The 17,809-nt window shown below is 45.2% G+C and overlaps 1 protein-coding gene across 2 annotated transcripts in view; it reads right to left on the bottom strand.

Moving 5' to 3' along the window:
- Window positions 1-17,809, bottom strand: part of Arid1b (AT-rich interaction domain 1B) — a 350,213-nt gene that overhangs the window by 93,407 nt on the left and 238,997 nt on the right. For both annotated transcript variants that reach the window (XM_029471378.1, XM_021186013.2), the window contains one exon: window positions 5,724-5,967. In XM_029471378.1, the coding sequence (XP_029327238.1) occupies window positions 5,724-5,967 (244 nt within the window). The remainder of the gene's footprint in view (window positions 1-5,723; window positions 5,968-17,809) is intronic.

Below are 17,809 nucleotides of genomic sequence, written 5' to 3'. Positions count from 1 at the left end.
ACTTTTGCAAAGCACATAAACTAGAGGCCTTTGTCAGGCAGTGGTATGTCAGTCACCTCCTGGACAGAGGACAGGTGTGCGGGAACTGTGTGTGGGTGTGTGCGTGTGTGTGTGTGTGTGTGTGTGTGTGTGTGTGAGAGAGAGAGAGAGAGAGAGAGNGTGTGTGTGTGTGTGTGTGTGTGTGTGTGTGTGAGAGAGAGAGAGAGAGAGAGAGAGCGCGAGAGAGAGAGCAGGAGCACAGCAGAGGGAAGCAGGGCTTACTGCAGAGAAAGGAATGCACAGAGAAAGAGGCAGAGGACAGCTCTCAAGGAGTGATCACAGGATCCTCCTCACTAGGCTCTTCTTTCAAGCTCATTGGATCCTGACCTACCTAACAAAGCCCTCATTCTCATCTGGCCAGCAGTTCGAGGGGAAAATGGGTGAGCCACCTCCATCAGGTAAGCACATAGCAATGCTTATAACAACCTAAAAACAAACAACACAAAGAAAACAAAACCAGGGGCCTTACAACTCTGTTCTTTCTGCTCTCACGGGTAGGAAGATCTACCTTGGATTAATTTTCCAATAATAAAAACCAGTACCACACAGGAACGGCCAGGAAGCCATGTCCCTTTGGTGAGGCACTCACGTGAATATTTACGTTTATGTTATTTGTTCTAACCTATCAGTGGTCATCTACAGACAGATTAGAGCGACTTAACTTCACACACAGCAGGCCAGTGACAAAGAACCAAAAATAGCCATAAGCAGGACCCTGAAGTTCATGCCCTTATATGTCACTAACAGAGACAAAGAAGCAGCACGAGCAATCAAAGGGACAGAAGTGTCCATCGGGACAGGACCCGCCCCCACCTGCCACCTGCCCTGCACAGCTACGTTCTCCATCTTCAACCTTGGCTGTGCATACAGCATGGGAAGGAAAAGCTGACAGAACCCTTGGTGGTCAACGGAAGTTGAGTTTTGTTAGTAATCTGTGAGGCAAGGCTCAGGAGGCAAGGCCAGTGAAGCCAACACACAGGCCTCTCAGGGGTCTGCAGTGCATGGACTGGTGCGGACTCAGCTTGGCAGAGCCAGGGGATCAGATATGGCACATATTTGTATATCCAAAAGCCATTCTCCTTAAACGCCTACAAGGAGCTCTTAGACTATAACTTATGAAACTGTCACAGTAAAAACATCACCAAATTGGCTATAAGAGGACTTCGACAGCAAACACTTCCACAACTTAACCAAAATGATACCCAGGCAACCTATCCACAAGGAGGGTGGACACTCTCTGCTCTGGCCTTTAATGGAAGATAAGAAACAGGGAGAAGGTAAGTAGAAAGCCGACTTGGTAATGGCACCGGGGGAAGATCGCCACACAGAGCAGCCTGCACTCCTGGATTCTGTTCCAACTTTTGCTGTTTCACACAGGCACCTGCGATGCTGGGGCATGGTTAGTGCTAAGCAAAGAGGCAATTCATGTCCCTAACAGGAAACCTCCACCCACTTTTCAAGAGCACATGAAGTGAAGGCACTAGGAGTGACAGGTGTGCCGGGGCCATCAGGACTCTGGAGCTGAGCCTCGGACACTCACTTGGCCTCCCAACACAACCACAGCAGGCAGCACAAGAGCATCAAGAATCTGAATCAGCATTCGGGACACTTTACTGCAGTGCCGATCTACATTAGAAGGTCACTAAGTAGTTAACAACTTCATTATCAGGGCAGGGATGGAGAAAATGGTTACTCCTTTGCAGCAGATTCTGGACAACAGCACCAGGAAGAAGGAGCGTAGCTTTGATACTGCCGTAGCCCAGCTACGGGCTGCACAGCCGCCGAGTGCAGCTCAGTGAGCTGCTGGGAAGGCAACACTGCAGAGACAGTCCATAGGCAAGGTCAGGGCCAACAAGCTGCTACTGAGGCCAAGGGCAAGCAGCAGAGAAAGCGAGCCAGAGGCGGCACACACCACGTCCCTGAAGCAGTGGCTTAGAGTCATGGTCTGGGAAATGATGCAACCTTGACAGGACACGGGTACATGGAGGGATAGATTCAGAATCAAGTGCAGGGAAGCGTGTCGTGCCAGCCTGCAGTGTACAGCCAACAAAACTAAAGATGAGAAATGAGGGTGGGGGTGGGGATCTGGCTAAATCAGTCTCTGACAAGAGATATATTAGCATTCAATTAAAAGTAAAAATAGCAAAAACCAACTCCTGTGATCATTTTCAATCTATATGCAGAATCAGTGTAACTGGTAAAACTTAAGGAACTGAGTGCTTTTTAGAGACAAGTATTACCATGCAGCCCAGCTGGATTCAGTACTGTGATTCCTCTGCCTCAGCGGGTACTAGGGTTGTAAACATGTGCCACCACAGAGGGTTGGTGACAGGTCACACTGGGCAGGTAAGAGGCCATGCTTTTAAAATAAACTTCATGGGAATACCGTCATGAAAATGTAACGGCCATGACATAAAACCTTATATCCAGGTGAGGACTTGGTTCATTGGCAGAGCCCTTGCCTAATGTGCCAAGCCTTGGGCCTGTTTCCCTAAAACCAAAACCAAAATCCAAACCAAAGAAAAATACCAAAGTATGTTTGATGGTTGGTTACATAGCTCTGTGGTAGGGTGCCTGTCTAGTATTTGTAAGGCCCTGGGTTCAATCCCTGAGATAGCACCCCCCCCCCGCCCCCGTGTGCGCCCATCCCTCTCCAAGATGAATGCCCTTAGACTTAGCTGGGGAGGGGGTGTGTGTAAGACGAGGGGTCACTGAAGTTCATGCACTGGGTCACTCTCAGACTAGGCAAAGATGCTCAGAGTTTCCTAGCTCTTCTGTCCAAGTGAGAAAGGACCACCCCTGCCAGATTACAAGGCTGTGAGCACTGTCCCAACCATGGTCCTGTGCAGCAGCAGCCCATTTCAGTATGTAGCCCACACTACTCAGTTGAGGAATGCTGTCTTTATCCTGGCAAATGGGAACAATATCTAGGCTCTTGAGCTGCTAGCCTGTGTGCACATCAAACAAACTCCAGGTGCCTATGATCTCTGAGTGCAGCAGGGCCACCTGTCAGGCTAAATGGCTATGTTCAGAGAAAACAGTGAAGTGTTGGTCGGTCTTTGGGACAGTCCTGTCTCATTCTCAATGTTGCTCTTCACTCTGGCTGCTGACCCATGTCTTTCCTAGTTATAAAAAAGGAGAACTAGGGGGTGGGGTTGGAGGGTGAGATAGGGGAAACAGGGGGAGTTGAGACCCAGAGAGGAGGCTGCTCCTTCTAATCGAAATGGGGGGAGGACTTACGTGAGGGGATACCGGGAAGAGAGGGAGGTCTGATACTGGGTTGTAAAGCAAGTCAATCAATAAATTTAATTTAAAAAAAGGAAAAAAGAAAAATAAATACATAAAGAAATAAATAGAACATAAATAGGACTCAAGACGGAGAGAAGACCCTTCACCTGCTGAGGCAGGTTCTATCAGTTCTTGTCCCACCCCTGACCTGAATGCACAGAAATCAAAATTAGAAATAGTGATGGTTGATCTTGTTGTCCACTTGACATATCTTCTAAGAAGGCACCGACACTGAGAATTTACCTCCATCAGATTAGACTGTGGGCATTTCTATTGGGGCATTTCCTTGATAGCTAACATAGGGGAGACAAGCCTACTGTGTGGGGTACACCCAGTCATGTGTTCCAAGCAAGCATATCCAATGGCATGTTACTCTACAGCCCAACCCAGACCAATCAATGAAAATGGAAGTTTCAAATCTCCATTTAGAGCTGGGCATTACGCTATCCAATTACAATCCCTGCACTTGGAAGGATGAGGCAGGAGAATCACTCAGGAGTCAGGCTAGTCTCCAGTACAGAGAAAGACTGCCTCAAACACACAGCACAACAAAATCCCTATTTGGAATGGTAAATATATTGTCAATGCTTATACCAAGAGTTTTTTAAAAAAAATCAATGTCTCACACCTCAGAAACTGCATGAGGATATTAAGGCTTAGATCTACTTCAGAATGAAACCACAAGTTAGTTCTCTGCAGAACACAGTGCTCTGTGTGTTACCCCCTCCACTGGGGTAGTGCTCTCTGGCAACCATCTACAGCGCATTAGAAAAAGGATCTGAATGTCAAATTGGCCTTGGGGAATGTGGAGACTGGAGCAACCCTAGTGCTGAAATCAGTTTCAAAGACAGGTCCGTGCAGGTTTGCTGCAACCACCGTGGGGTCAAACAAATACTCTGGAAAGAAAGTAACGTCAAAACGCCTTAGCTGAAACACATGGGAACTTCAGCTCTATCTCCTAAAAAATTAACATAGAGTCATAAAAACATGGCCTTTAATTAAAACCAAACCAACCATCCAACCAACCAATATGCAAGATAGACTACATCCCATGGAGTGGGGCTGAGGAGACCGCATTGTTGGGTTTGCCTGGGCCTTTCTTGGTTTTGCGAGCTAGTATATCTGAGCTCACTGACAGTAAGTCAGCTTGGATAAAATATTACAGTATGATACATTTCTATAGAAGCATAGTAAATAAAACTAGTAACATAAATGCTAAAAATATAATAAAATTCTTTTAAAAAATGGTAGAACATAGAGAGAATAGCTGAAGGCAGCAGAGAGATGATACTGGGAAAGAACAGGCAAGGGAGACGCCATTTACCCCTCACTCCCATTCTGAGAGCAGGCGATGGGCCCATGGGGGCTCACTTCCTAATTATGCTGCACACACAGCACACTGCCTACTTGTACACACTCTTCCATGGATGGCTAGTATTATTTATAAATACTACACACTGTGTATTTTATAAAAACAGAAAAGGAATAAAACATAAAGTAGGTATAATTATCTCCTGTGATTTTGGGGGAGAAGATGATAAATAAGAAGTTTACTAGCAGTTAAGTTCTCATCTTACTAAGTAAGCGCAATGTGCTTTCTGACAACTGCCTGTAGCCCATCAGCAAACATTACTATAGCTCTGTGATAATGGAAAGCTAGTTTGCTGTGTAACAATGGAGAGCTAGAGGGTTTGAACACTTGATACGATACCAGAAAGATGCTTGTGGTTACTAAGAATCCCAGAAAACAGACGCAGACACACATGCATATACACAGACAAGACACACACACACACACACACACACACACACATACACACACACTCATTAGAGATACAGATGTCTAGTGAACACAAGAGTTAGCAAGAACACAAACTGTCAGAAACAAAGTTTGAGCTTGTATCAGCACAGCACTTTGGACTGCAGTTGGGCACAATCGGTGTGTGACTGTGATCATAGATGAGCATCAACTCTAAAACATGTCAGAAAATAATCCCCATGTTATACACATGGTTGATTCTCATCAGCAACCTCATTTCCAGGACACGCACTGATGAAGGATCCTTACCACAGGGGGATTAGAAGACAGGAGACACTGAAGGGGTTGGTTTCTGGCAAACTGAACTTTTAAAAGTAGTTAGACAGTCCTGGGCTGTCTCATCTAAAGTAGCTGGGCATTTATCCATCGTTCATTGGTTGACTCTTTATAAACTGGGACTCTTGTATGTTTGGCAGGGAACTCTGTTATATCCCAATATGTAAACATGCCCACGGTTTTAAGGAGTAAAACAGAGTGCCTAGGAAGGCAGAGTTTGAGAGCTGCTGCTAAGCCAGACCTGTCTTCACATGGGGTTGAGGGTAATGAGGGTGGGTGGGACCAGGAGAGATGGCAGTACCTGGAATACTCGCAGGGGAGATCGGACCAGACCTCGATTGGTTGCTTCCCACAGGAGAGCCGACAGGAGAAGGTGACGGCCCTCCAGGGATGCTGGAGAGGTGAGGTGATGCATGTGGGGAGAAAGGAGACTGAGCTGGGTTGCTCTGATCTCCCTGGCTGCTTGTAGACCCGGATGCACTGACTGCTGAGCTCAGAGTGGCTTCTGTTCCCGTGGGGAGGTCATCGATGGAGCCAGACAGGTCCTGAGAAAGAAAGAGAAAGCGGGTGTTCATACACATGACCGTGGGCAGCAAGCACGGGAAGCATGGTTTGAAAGCCACAGTGTCACTCCTTTAGAGACTGTGCGAATGGGTAAGACCAAGATTCTTACACACTAGTGGAGTCTACTCAGAGTGGCCACTTCTCACTACACTCCAGCAAACTCACAAAGGCGGCCTTGGTATCAATTAAATATGAGGCAAGCTGCACCTTGCACTCACAAGTGACTTGAAGGTTCCCCTTCCTCCATCAGCACCCAGCTATATGCCTGTGTAAGTGCTGTATCAGGCAGCACTCTGCTTAACAAGTTATCACTGGGATGGAATAAGAAGTGGTCCTATAAGAAGACTTCAATGAACTGAGCAACTATAGGCTTGGGGAAACTGTCATAAGGAAATTCAAGCTGGGATCTTGTAATATAATAATGGTCAAAATTATAACTGAATTTTGTGATGAAAAATTTTCTCATCTTTAAGCAATATAATAAAACAGTGCATTTGCATTTTAATATATTATGAAAATACAATCCTATTGACATTATAAGGTCAGAATGAGTTCTAATGTTACATGATATGCCCTTATGCAGCAATTCTGCACTGTTAATACCATCTAATTTGACTACAACACCCTCAGAGGAAGTTACTAGGAGCTCTACTTGAAAACCCACAGAACAGAGGTCTGGAGTAGTAACTGCTTAAGGCCATGCTCCTCAGGAGAGAACAAGACAACTGAAGAGAAGGCAGGCAAGATGGGAGAGGACACTGTCATGGATAAGGAGTTTGTGGCTGTGCTTACAGGCCTGGATGCCCAGAAATGAGAGACAGGCTGCTGGTGTGACAGTTCTCCTAGGTGGTCAGCTCAGTAAGGCTGGAAGGCAAAGGCAGAGGAAGAGCCTAAACCAACATGTAAAACCCCAGGACATGCTGCTCTGAATGCATGCACTCCAAGCAGCTCTGCCATGCATAGCTCAAGTCAGAGCTTTCAAGACAGAGTCAGGAGGATACTTGGGGCTCAGGAGAAAGCCCAGAAAGTAAACAGCTGACAAATGCAAGAATAGACCCTAGTCCCCGGACAGTGAGTTGTAGACTAGACCCTAGGCCCCGGACAGTGAGTTGTGGACTAGACCCTAGTCCCCGGACAGTGAGTTGTGGACTAGACCCTAGTCCCTGGACAGTGAGTTGTGGACTAGACCCTAGTCCCTGGACAGTGAGTTGTGGACTAGACCCTAGGCCCCGGACAGTGAGTTGTGGACTAGACCCTAGTCCCTGGACAGTGAGTTGTAGCAGGAGCTTTCTTTCTAGGAGAATGTTATCAAAGATAAAAATATAAAATATAGCTCATCAGACCCATAAAACCAGGACATTTATATAAAACATTTCAAGACAAGAATGCCTTTGGTTTAAGTAAATAAAGAGTAATCTTTAAAGTCAAATTTCTGCTTATGAAAAATAACACGATGACTGAAAATATCTAACCTCTGGGAATGTTATTATCAACTCTCAAATAGATGAGGTAAATTGAATCAGAATTTTCAGAATTCAGAGATAAAACAAACATTTTTGCTGTAGGCAAGTGGCATACCTGACTTTGCGCGCGCGCGCACACACACACACACACACACACACACACACACACAGTAGCTAGAACTTTCTATTTAAACTTGATTACACACTGACACAGTGATGGGCCCCCTCAGATCTTATAAATTAGATTTTGCTTTTACAAAGCCAGGTAGGAATAAAGGACGGTTATTAATCCAGTAATATGCTACACACAACTCAGAAACGAGCCACCCACACAATCAGTGCAGTTCTAGGAACAAAACGTAGGCTGACATGTCCTCCAGCTCACTTCTCGCTGTACTGAGCGGGCGTGGATCTGCGGGACAGGAGCAGGCATCTTGGGCTAACCTTTGCTGTGGTTGCCTCCCAGGTATGTCCTTCCTAGTCCATGTGACCAACTCAAGAACTTGCAAAATGACTGCAACCAATGACCTCTGGGTGGCAGGTAAGTTCTAACTATACTCAGCCCATAAGCTCACATGGTTAAGTGCTTGAAACAAAACAAAATACAAAGCCAGCAACCACCCAAATCAGTATTTGTTAACAGACTAGAAACATGGAATTCAAATGGTGGCCTCCCTGTATTTCCCTATAGCAAGACACAGCATCCCCTGGTTCCTCCTGTGACAGCTGAGGCAGGGACTGAGCAACTGGGCCAGACCACGTGGCTGAGGATGTTTACTGTCTGACTCCTGATGCAAAGACTTAGGTGCTGGTGCTAGACAGGTCTCAGGTGACCCACAAGAGGACCTTACTGCCTGCATTAGTTCCTGCACACCTTACCAGCAGCAGTACCAAAACCTCCTGAAAGACTGACATGACATGGAGATTTCGCTGTGAATGGATAATCTCAGCACTGAACAAAAACACAGGAAATTAAAGTAGCTTTGCAAAACAGGTTTTTGCCAAAAGGACAGCCTAAAAGCTAGAGGGCTAGCAAGGTCACTTGCCAAAATGGCTTTTGTTGTTTTCTTAAACCACTAGTGGGGTACTGATGGTATCTCATTCCACTGGACCGAGCTCAACTTTACAATTTGATGTGACTGGCTAATTGTCCAAAGTGAGGGTGCAGTTTGTCTCACTAACTAGCTTTGATAAGAAAAAGAAACCAGATCAAAATAACAGCTAAACAACTGCACAAGTTTTCTCTTAAAAAAGCAAAAGCTACAAAAGAAAAACTCTTCTGGGACGAGATGACACATAAGGTGCGGTGCCTGTGACAGAGCCGTGACCCCCGAGTTCACAAGCAAGCCCTGGATCATGAACCTTTGAGCTGGTGCTTTGCCAATACCAGCCAGTGAGGCACGCTCCATCCACGTTAAGGCTCCTTGAGAGGAAACACTTAGCCCACACCTTTACAGAGAAGATAATTTGGCAAATCGCTAGATAGACATTTTCTACTGCAGACCAAACAGAGTTAAACAGATACAATGTAAATGCAGCTTTCAATTGTAGTTAAATAATTTTATGCAAATCTTCCTTCATAAAAACTGGAATGTTACTCATAAATTTCTGTAATTCTCTGCATGACCTACAAATTTCTTCCCCATCCTCCCTTAAAACTCCACCTCCTTGCTGAAGAAAGCGACAAGAGGGGGTGTTAGGGAGCCCCGTTCTCGCACGCTGCAGAGGCATCAAAACCACTTCTGTTATTCAACAGGCTGCCAGAGGAAGCATCAAGAGGGAAATATAAACATGGCGGTGCCCTGGTGCTCACATGTCATCAGAAGCTCAGTGCTGACCTTGGTGCAACAGAAGAGCAATAAAAAGATAGAATTTTTATATTACTGCTATACCCTCTTGGAACTTTTATATGTAAATGACACAGAAACGCTCCTGCCCTGCAGATCCTTGTGGTCTCTGTATGTAGAGCTATCTTAAAGCATACTAATAAAGGAACTTCAGCAGTGCTTTACGCATTCAGCCTCGGTAACACTCCCCCAGAGGACAGTTAGTCAGCAGGGCACCAGCTCCCCTCTTTGGTCAGATCTGAGAGGCCTGCATGCACAGGCAAAGCTGTCCTGCACCTCCTCCCAGGAAGGCACCTTCAAGCTACACTGCTTCTATTCATCTTGCTGGAGGGCTGGCAGCGAGGGCTCTGTGGAGGCTGTAGGCCTTGCCTCACAGCACCCCTTATGGCCTCTCTTTCCCAGTGGACAGAAGGGCAACGTTCCTGCTTTGCCTTCATAACCTGATAAGCTGAGTTTCTGCGATCGCACTGGGTTTTCTCTGTTTAATGCCACCCAGAATTCTGAATATTTTTCAACCCAACACAACTGATGTGAGCTCACTGTTATCAACAAGGGTCCATTTAGTTTTTAAAATGTCCCTGTATCAAACACCATGAAAACCTGCAATATTCTCTTTTTAATTTTTAAAGTCATTTCAAGGCAAGGTCTCTGCACACTTTACCACTGCAACCTCACACCCCTCACTGTCCCGAGGACAAATCTCAGTCTAACTCTATGGTCAATGGATGAAATACTACAAACAGCAACAGGAACCTTATCTGACTTTTCTATAAATTATTACAACTCAACAATAAGGCAGATTTCTTCTGTGGTTACAGTAAGAGTCAGAGAAGGAGAGCACATGGCAAACTGTACGAAGACAGTGTACAGGAGTCACTTTAAAGAGTTACACACAAACACTAAGTAGAAGCTTTCTCAAGTCTATGCATTGCAGGAACCTCCCTGAAAATACTCACTTTAATATTTATGAGTCACTACATCAGAATTTCTTTGGCTCTGTTGGTATGGCGTTCAATTTAGCACATGTTAGCCCAGGATAAGTTCAGTCAACACTGGGACATGATACTGATTTAGAGAACTGGGAATAGGCTAGCATATTGTACTCCCTTGCTTAATTAAATAAGTGGGTTTTCAAAAAGCAAATGAACTTCCAAATACTCCCAGCCACAGCTCTCAATACAATTAGCTGCTGGAGGAAAGATCAGCCCTGATGGTGAGCTGCCCCACACGGCACACATTTGGGCATCCCTTGCTTAAGCATGCCACATGAGGACACGGGATAAACAGAGTTAGGAGCAGAGAAGATATTTCAATCAATGCAACAGGCACAGGCCTCATTTCAGGGTTTTAATAGGACACAGCTAATGATTTCTCACTGTGACTTCCCAGGGGCTTAAGGCATGGGTTAAAACACCAGATCACAACTCCTCAAAGCTCTCAGTGATCTTCCGCTGCACGAAGACCTTCCTTCCATCCTCCCCCAACCCCCAACGGAAACACACACACGCACACACTCAAACAATTCAACACACACACACACTCACACACAAACAGAGAAACAAACACATGCACCCCATACACACACATACACACACAGAAACAGAGAAATACACAGAGAAACACACACCCTACACACTCAGACAACTCACACCACACACTGAGAAACACACTCAAACAATTCAACACACACACACACACACACACAGACGCAGACCCATGCATACACGCAGATAACACACGCATTCCTTCACCTAGCCCCTAACTTTAAGAACACCGACTCTTATGCTAAGCACGGGACAGAGACAGGGTAGATTCCAATGCTCAAGAGCAAATGGAAATGAACGGATAAACAGTGACGTGGCAAACACTGCACAACATAACCCAGCACATGCAAACAGTTCTAAATATTTACCACAAAAGCTCTCCTCAAACTACTGAGCCAGCTGTTACACTTTATGAATGAATTCCCAGCCTGACTACGAAGCACCACCTCAGGGGGTCAAAGACCCAGCCTCCTCATTAGCTTCCTAGCCTACGTGAAAAGTACAGTAAAGTCACTTCAAACCTTCCCAGCTTATTTTGGTATTGTAACTTCAAGCATTTGATACAAATGTACCTTGAAGTTGATATTTAAGTTGAGCTAATAATTGGCACACAAGCTAAGAATGCTCAGTGACTTAGATTCCCACGACTTCCCAGGTTCTCAGCACAAACCCGTATCGCAAGCAGCCTACCCAGGCTCCCCCCCTGCTCATTTGTCTAGATGGCAATTGAGTTTTTAAAAGCTCAGAGTTCCGGTCTTAATATGAAACATGAAGGATGTCAGAAAGACAGAGCAAATCCTCAGACCTGAGGTCTGAAAACCACCCTCCTTTCAGCTTTCACATTCAAAACTTTACCTCTTTATCCTACAGGACAATATCTACAACACTCAGCTGAGTGAGGTTGGCCGGAGAAAATACTCATCATGGATGAGAAAAGTCACAGACTCCAGTGGATGACAGGGACATACCCCAAAGCCAAGGGAACTACACAGAAAAATGTGGGTCAGACTCCACGCCATGCAGATAGCCAAGAGCCCCTCTGGGAACAACTTGCCCCCGACTCATTTGCAGCTCTACTCAAGCAATGATTGCATTGTGGGCAATTCTCGTTTTAAGGGGACATCTCTGGGATAATGAGCTAAGCTGACACTTTACACAGGCAGAATTCAGTCTTAAGCATAACGTTAAAAATGTTGTAACACTTATATTTCCTCAAAATAAGAGACATAAAAGTAGGAGGGGCATCTTGCTCTGGGAAGAAAGGGGGATTTGCTGGGAGCGGGATAAGGCAAGTTAATAAGGGAGATTATGATCAAAGTATATAATGTATAAAACTGTAAAAGAAATAATAAATAACACGTAAGAATCAGCACATAAAGTAACAGCTAGTCTTAAAGGTTTTGAAGTGAAAACTGTGTGTGTGTGTGTGTGTGTGTGTGTGTGTGTGTGAGAGAGAGAGAGAGAGAGAGAGAGAGAGAGAGAGAGAGAAGACGTGTGCATACCTGTTTGCGTGCAGTGTATGTGCAGATGCAACCGCACACAGAGGCCTACGGTCAGCTTGTGTGTCTTCCTCCATTTCTGTTGATTTATTGAGACAGTATGTCTTACTCACCCTGAAGCTCACCAATGGTCCAGCTACCCAGCAAGGCCCACAGGTCCTCCTGTCTCCACGGTGCTTTGCTTTTTATTTGGGAATATGGACCCTGAATTCAGGGTCAGCAAACGCAATGGTCCTTATGTTTACCCAGCAAGCACTTCACTAAGCCATTTTCCTGGTCCCAGGTGAACATTTTTAACACGAAGTATATAGCCATTGCAAATTCGGAGGGGCGGGTAGCATGGGCATGAAACATGCCACGTGAAAAGCGGGTGTTTCTCACTGCATGCTCCTTGTGTGTGGGGGGCATGTGTGACAAAAATACTCCTGAGTTTTGAACTCCTCCTGAGTGATTTTCTGCTCTTCTGTGACCAATAACCATCTCCAGATGTGTTGGCAACATATAGGCCTTTTTACCACAGCACGCAAAGTCTTGAATTAAAAGTTAACTTGGTAAAAGAGTTTATAACTTTGGTCGTATGAACTTTGGAATTAACCTGCATCTGGAAGTAACCCTAGCCTTTGTTAAAGTGCCTGGGAATAGCCTCGTAAATAATTTTAAGTGTTAGAAATGACTCAACTCTGCGGCCATGAGTTGGCACTGGGACATCACAGTTATTTGCTCACTGAATAAACCACGGTGTATTGTCTGATGAGCTCATTGTTTTACCCTCCAAATATTCCTCACCTAACACGGCGGACAAAACCCTTCTTGTCCTTCAATCAAGGCCTACGCCAGCACTGAAAAACTATGGCTCACGTGCACCAGTGACTGACTGCCATCCCTTAACTACTGTGAGAAAAATACATAAAGTATAGGATAGGAAACAAAGCTGTGTAATAAAATGGCAATGGCTAGACCGGGGTGCACGTGCTATACAGATGGCTGCAGCTGGTGCAGCAGGAGTAGGAGTGAGATTTGCAGAAGGAAGTGTGCACACACACATCTTTTTAGATAGTGGGCAGGTCCTGTGTGCATTTACATTCTTGAAGTTCCTGTCACCAACCTTCAATGGCGAGACAAACTGATAACTTATGGTGAAAAAGCATCAAGTTCTATGGTGGAGGGGGTAAGGCTGTGTGTGTGGGGTATGGTGGTATGGGCTAGGGTTGTGGGGGGATAAGATAGTGTGGAGGTAAGGTTGTTGGAGAGTAAGGGGGTGGGGCTGAGGCTGAGCAGGAGTAAGGCAGAATGTGCAGTAGCAAACACAATGGGCTGATTTCCCCAAGGGACACTTCTTGGGAAGCACTGTGAGAGGCGGCAAGCTCTGGAGGGAAGGTAGGCCTCTTCAAGGGTAGAAAGCTGGGCACCAAGGGGTAGGAAGAGTTAGGAGCAGAAAGTAGAGTGCATGATTGTGGAGGGTGCAGCCTAGGATGTAAGTTCACTGAGGGGTAGGGGCTGGACAAAGAGGGTAAGGCTGAAGCTGTCAGGGAGGCAGCTGGAGAAGGACTGAGGCTCCACTGTGTCAACTGTGTTCTAATTTAGGATGTCAGAACCAGGGAACCAAGACAAGTCCTGCAACTGGTTAATTTATCTAAAATGAGTACACTGCTGCTGTCTTCATGCGCACCAGAAGAGGACATCAGATCCCATGGTTGTGAGCCACCATGTGGTTGCTGGGATTGAACTCAGGACCTCTGAAAGAGCAGCCAGTGTTTTTTAACCACTGAGTGGTGGAGGATGAAATGGGGTTCCAAGTGTGAAATTTTAAAAACTAAAGATTAAAATTCCAGGTACTACTGGGGAACAGATCTGCATTTTCCCCAGACAGATACGTTTTACTACAGAATTACGCAAATTAAGGCAAACAGTAAGAGAGTAAGGTTGAAGAGGCGAGAACTTAGTTAAACAGCTCTGTGCTCCTGGACAGCAGTGATTTCATGAGTGTACACGGCTCTAAGTTACAGTTATACACTCTCCAGACTGTGGTGACTTCACTAATGTCTATGGCTCTAAGGTAAAGAGGGATGCACTCTCTGGCCTGTGGTAAGTTCCTGAGTGTTAAGAGCTCTAAGAATCATCGTACAAATGAGTCTGAAGTCTCAAAATATCAGGCTGTATTCTAATGCTGTCCTAATGCTGGCTATGAACAGCACACACCTTTAACATTTTATATTCTACTCTAAAACCATGGGCTACCCGGGTCACCTGGCTACAACCATGGAGCAGAGGATGGCTCTGGACTATGGTATGGTGTTCTGTAAATATCACCACCAGGAATGGACCTATAAATATTAATGACCCATGTGTTCTGAGAGGAAATTGACAAACTAACAAGGTCTGTAAATATATATGATTTAGACTCTGTCTCCTGATTCCTGTTTTTATCACTGAAAACATACTATAAATTTTTAGGACAGAAAAGCCATCAATACCACCTTTTGCATGTCTCATGGTGCAAAGCGTCACTGTTTATCTTAGAAGTTCAATGCTAAGCATGCAGAAACTCTGAAAATAACACTTAAAAACAAAAAGGCACGAGCCCTCGGGAGACACGTATTTCTTCAACAGTGTAACAGGGAAATTCTTTAAAACAGCAAGATCCATAGAAACTGCAAATAAATTAGCAACTTAAGAAAGCAATGACTGAAAAACACAAGAGTCACAAACTGTAGTGAGTCCGTGTGGAATAAAGACAAGTTTGTTAGCAGAAAAGCCCTGAAACTTGGTTGTCTAGGTATTTTTGTATGAACTTGGGCCACACGGCCTGCTTTATAGTCTTCCCTGGATTTTAAAAGTTTGTTTTGAAAGTAATTTGGCCCACGCATGCCCCGCCAGGCCAGTGCTGGGGGCTTGCTGCACACCCTGACCAGGTCTCTGCTAGCTCCACACCTTTGTCCAAGCCACTGCTCTAACAGTGGGGCAAGGGCTGCCAAGCCCTCAACAGAGCTATAGACTCGGCTCCCTCATTCCTGTCTTCTCTTAGAGTAGAATGTATAAAGTGTCCTTTTGCAATGTACCGTGGTACCTGGACAGTTTCTGAGTCTGTCTGTGATCTCCACCTCGTGTTGGGTATTTTGTGGAATGCTCTTTTATTTGCTACTGTTTGCTGTTTCCTTATCATGAGCCCAGAGTTTCTGATTTGGGGCAAGAATCGAACAGAAGGGACACATATCCCTCACATCTTATCTCAGCATGAACAATGCACCTGAGTAAGTGGTGTGGCCAACACTCTGCACACACAAGGGAGGGGTGAAGCTCTCGCTCCTAGGACACCACACTGCTGTGGCTTTTGCTGACAGCACAAAGGACTCGGCCCTTGGAGGACATGTCTGGAGCTGCATGAGGGTCTTCCTCTTTCAAGCCTTGTCTGTTAGTTTTCATGTTTGTCCATGGACTTTTTTTTCAGCCTTGTCTGTTAGTTTTCATGTTTGTCCATGGACTTTTTTTCCTGCAGTAATTATTACCACAGTGCTGTGTGTGTGTGTATACACATATGGAGGCCAGAGGTTGACTTCAGTGCTATGAGAGTACACTGATTCAGGTAGATGAGCTGGCAGCAAGCTCCAGGGCTCCTCCTGTGTCCTTCAGTCCTGAGGTTACAGACACTGTCATTGACTTTTGCATGGTATTGGAGATTTGTCCTCAGGTCCTCACAGCTGTGTAGCAAGAATGTCCCCAACTGAGCCGTCTTCCCAGGCTCTTCCTCTAGAGTGAGTGTATGGGGAAGAGCTGTCCTTTTTCCATTCTTTTCACGAGGTACCGGATATGCAAGGTGGTAGCAGATCACCTTAATAAGGTGAGAACTTAGTTGAACAGCACTGTGTTTATAAGGTAATCAGGGTGACACTTATCAACACTAAATGACACCAATGCAGCAAATGCAGATGTCATGGTTATAAAGGAACAGAGGGAGGGAGACCTCCTTTACTGTGCTGCATACACAGGGTCGGAAGATAAATCGGTAGAACTACTCTGGGCAATCATTTGTCAGCACTTGCTAATGCTAAAAGCACATCAATTATGTAACTCAACCTTCCACTCCCAAATTTACCATTCCACTTCTGTACACAGAGATGTCTAGAAGCAGAGGGGACTACTTCCACACGAGCACACACATACTGCAAACAGCCTGAATCTCCAACATTATAAAAGATACATACATATTCAGGAATATCATGAAGCACTGAGGCTAAATGATCTTAAGCTAGGAAAATATGAATACAAATGCCACAATATGGAGAGACGACAAAGCAACACTAGCCTCTGTCACTCACACCGGAGAAGTGACAGGGAGCAGCCACTCACTGGCATGGTGGTGGGCAGCAAACATCCTTAACAGTGGCAGCACTAAAAGTGAAGTGGCCCCTGCTTACTAACTATATTTATTAAAAAACTACTTCCACCTGTTTAATTTGTACTTGTTTTAAAAATAGTTTAATTAAAATATAACTATATCATTTCTCTCCTTTCCCTTTCTCCCTCCAACTCTCCTATGTTTGTTCCCCCAACTCTCAAATTGATGGCCTCTTTCTATTTTCTACTGTTACACAGTCCTACAAAATGGCCAGCCCTGAAACCATATACATTCAACAACAACAACAACAACAAAATGGACTCAGAGGTAGTTTAAGGCAATTAGCTTAGTTACGTACAGCTGGAAATGATTTATGGAGACTTTTTTCTTTAATGAGATTGAATGCACGCAGTAGTCTTCTAACAGCCCAACGAAAACCTGCTTTTTCCTTATTTCTTTGTTATGCTTCACAGGCTCACTTAGATGAGAGATTTCCAAAACAACTTGTTTTCTATTTCTCTATAAGGCCAGCTGGTCACTTAACGTCTCAAGTGTTAGCATTCAAGTGCACTTTTGCATAATATTTTTTTCTAAGAGCATATGACCACTTTGTGTTACTTCAGAAAGCCGCTTGAGAGGAGGTGACCATAAACCCAGCCAAGGTTGCAGATCGAAACTTTCAGTACTAGAAATCATAGCCGTGATCGTGACAAGGAAAATAATGCGCTCAGAGGCCTCAGGGTGAGCTTGCTGCGTGTGCACCTCCTCCTGGCCCTGCACAGCCATGTCTCAGCCACCTCAGCAGCTGCTTGGCGCATGCCCCCACACACTGGAACAGAATTCAGGGACTCTCCAAGGTGTGTGCAAGAGACAGCAAAACATACATATAGGAAGGCACGGGGCCACTAACCCTCTGGTTGCCTAGCCTCTCTGTAGCCACGTGAATCATATATTATCAATGCCTGGCAGGGGCAAGGATGCCTTTCCAGAATCCCCTTCTCTGGCCTCACTATCAATATCAGCTTCTGCCAAGTTTTTGGGAGATGCCCAGTTTTCTTTAGAACACTAGTCACCTTTTCTGGTACCTGGAGGTGGTCATAAAACAAAGCAAAACAAAACAAAATAAAAACAAAC

The sequence above is a fragment of the Mus caroli genome, chromosome 17 (genome assembly GCF_900094665.2).
Source record: "Mus caroli chromosome 17, CAROLI_EIJ_v1.1, whole genome shotgun sequence".
Lineage (NCBI taxonomy): Eukaryota > Metazoa > Chordata > Mammalia > Rodentia > Muridae > Mus > Mus caroli.
The sequence above is the reverse complement of the archived record's forward strand: the minus strand, read 5'-3'. Positions and strand labels throughout refer to the sequence as shown.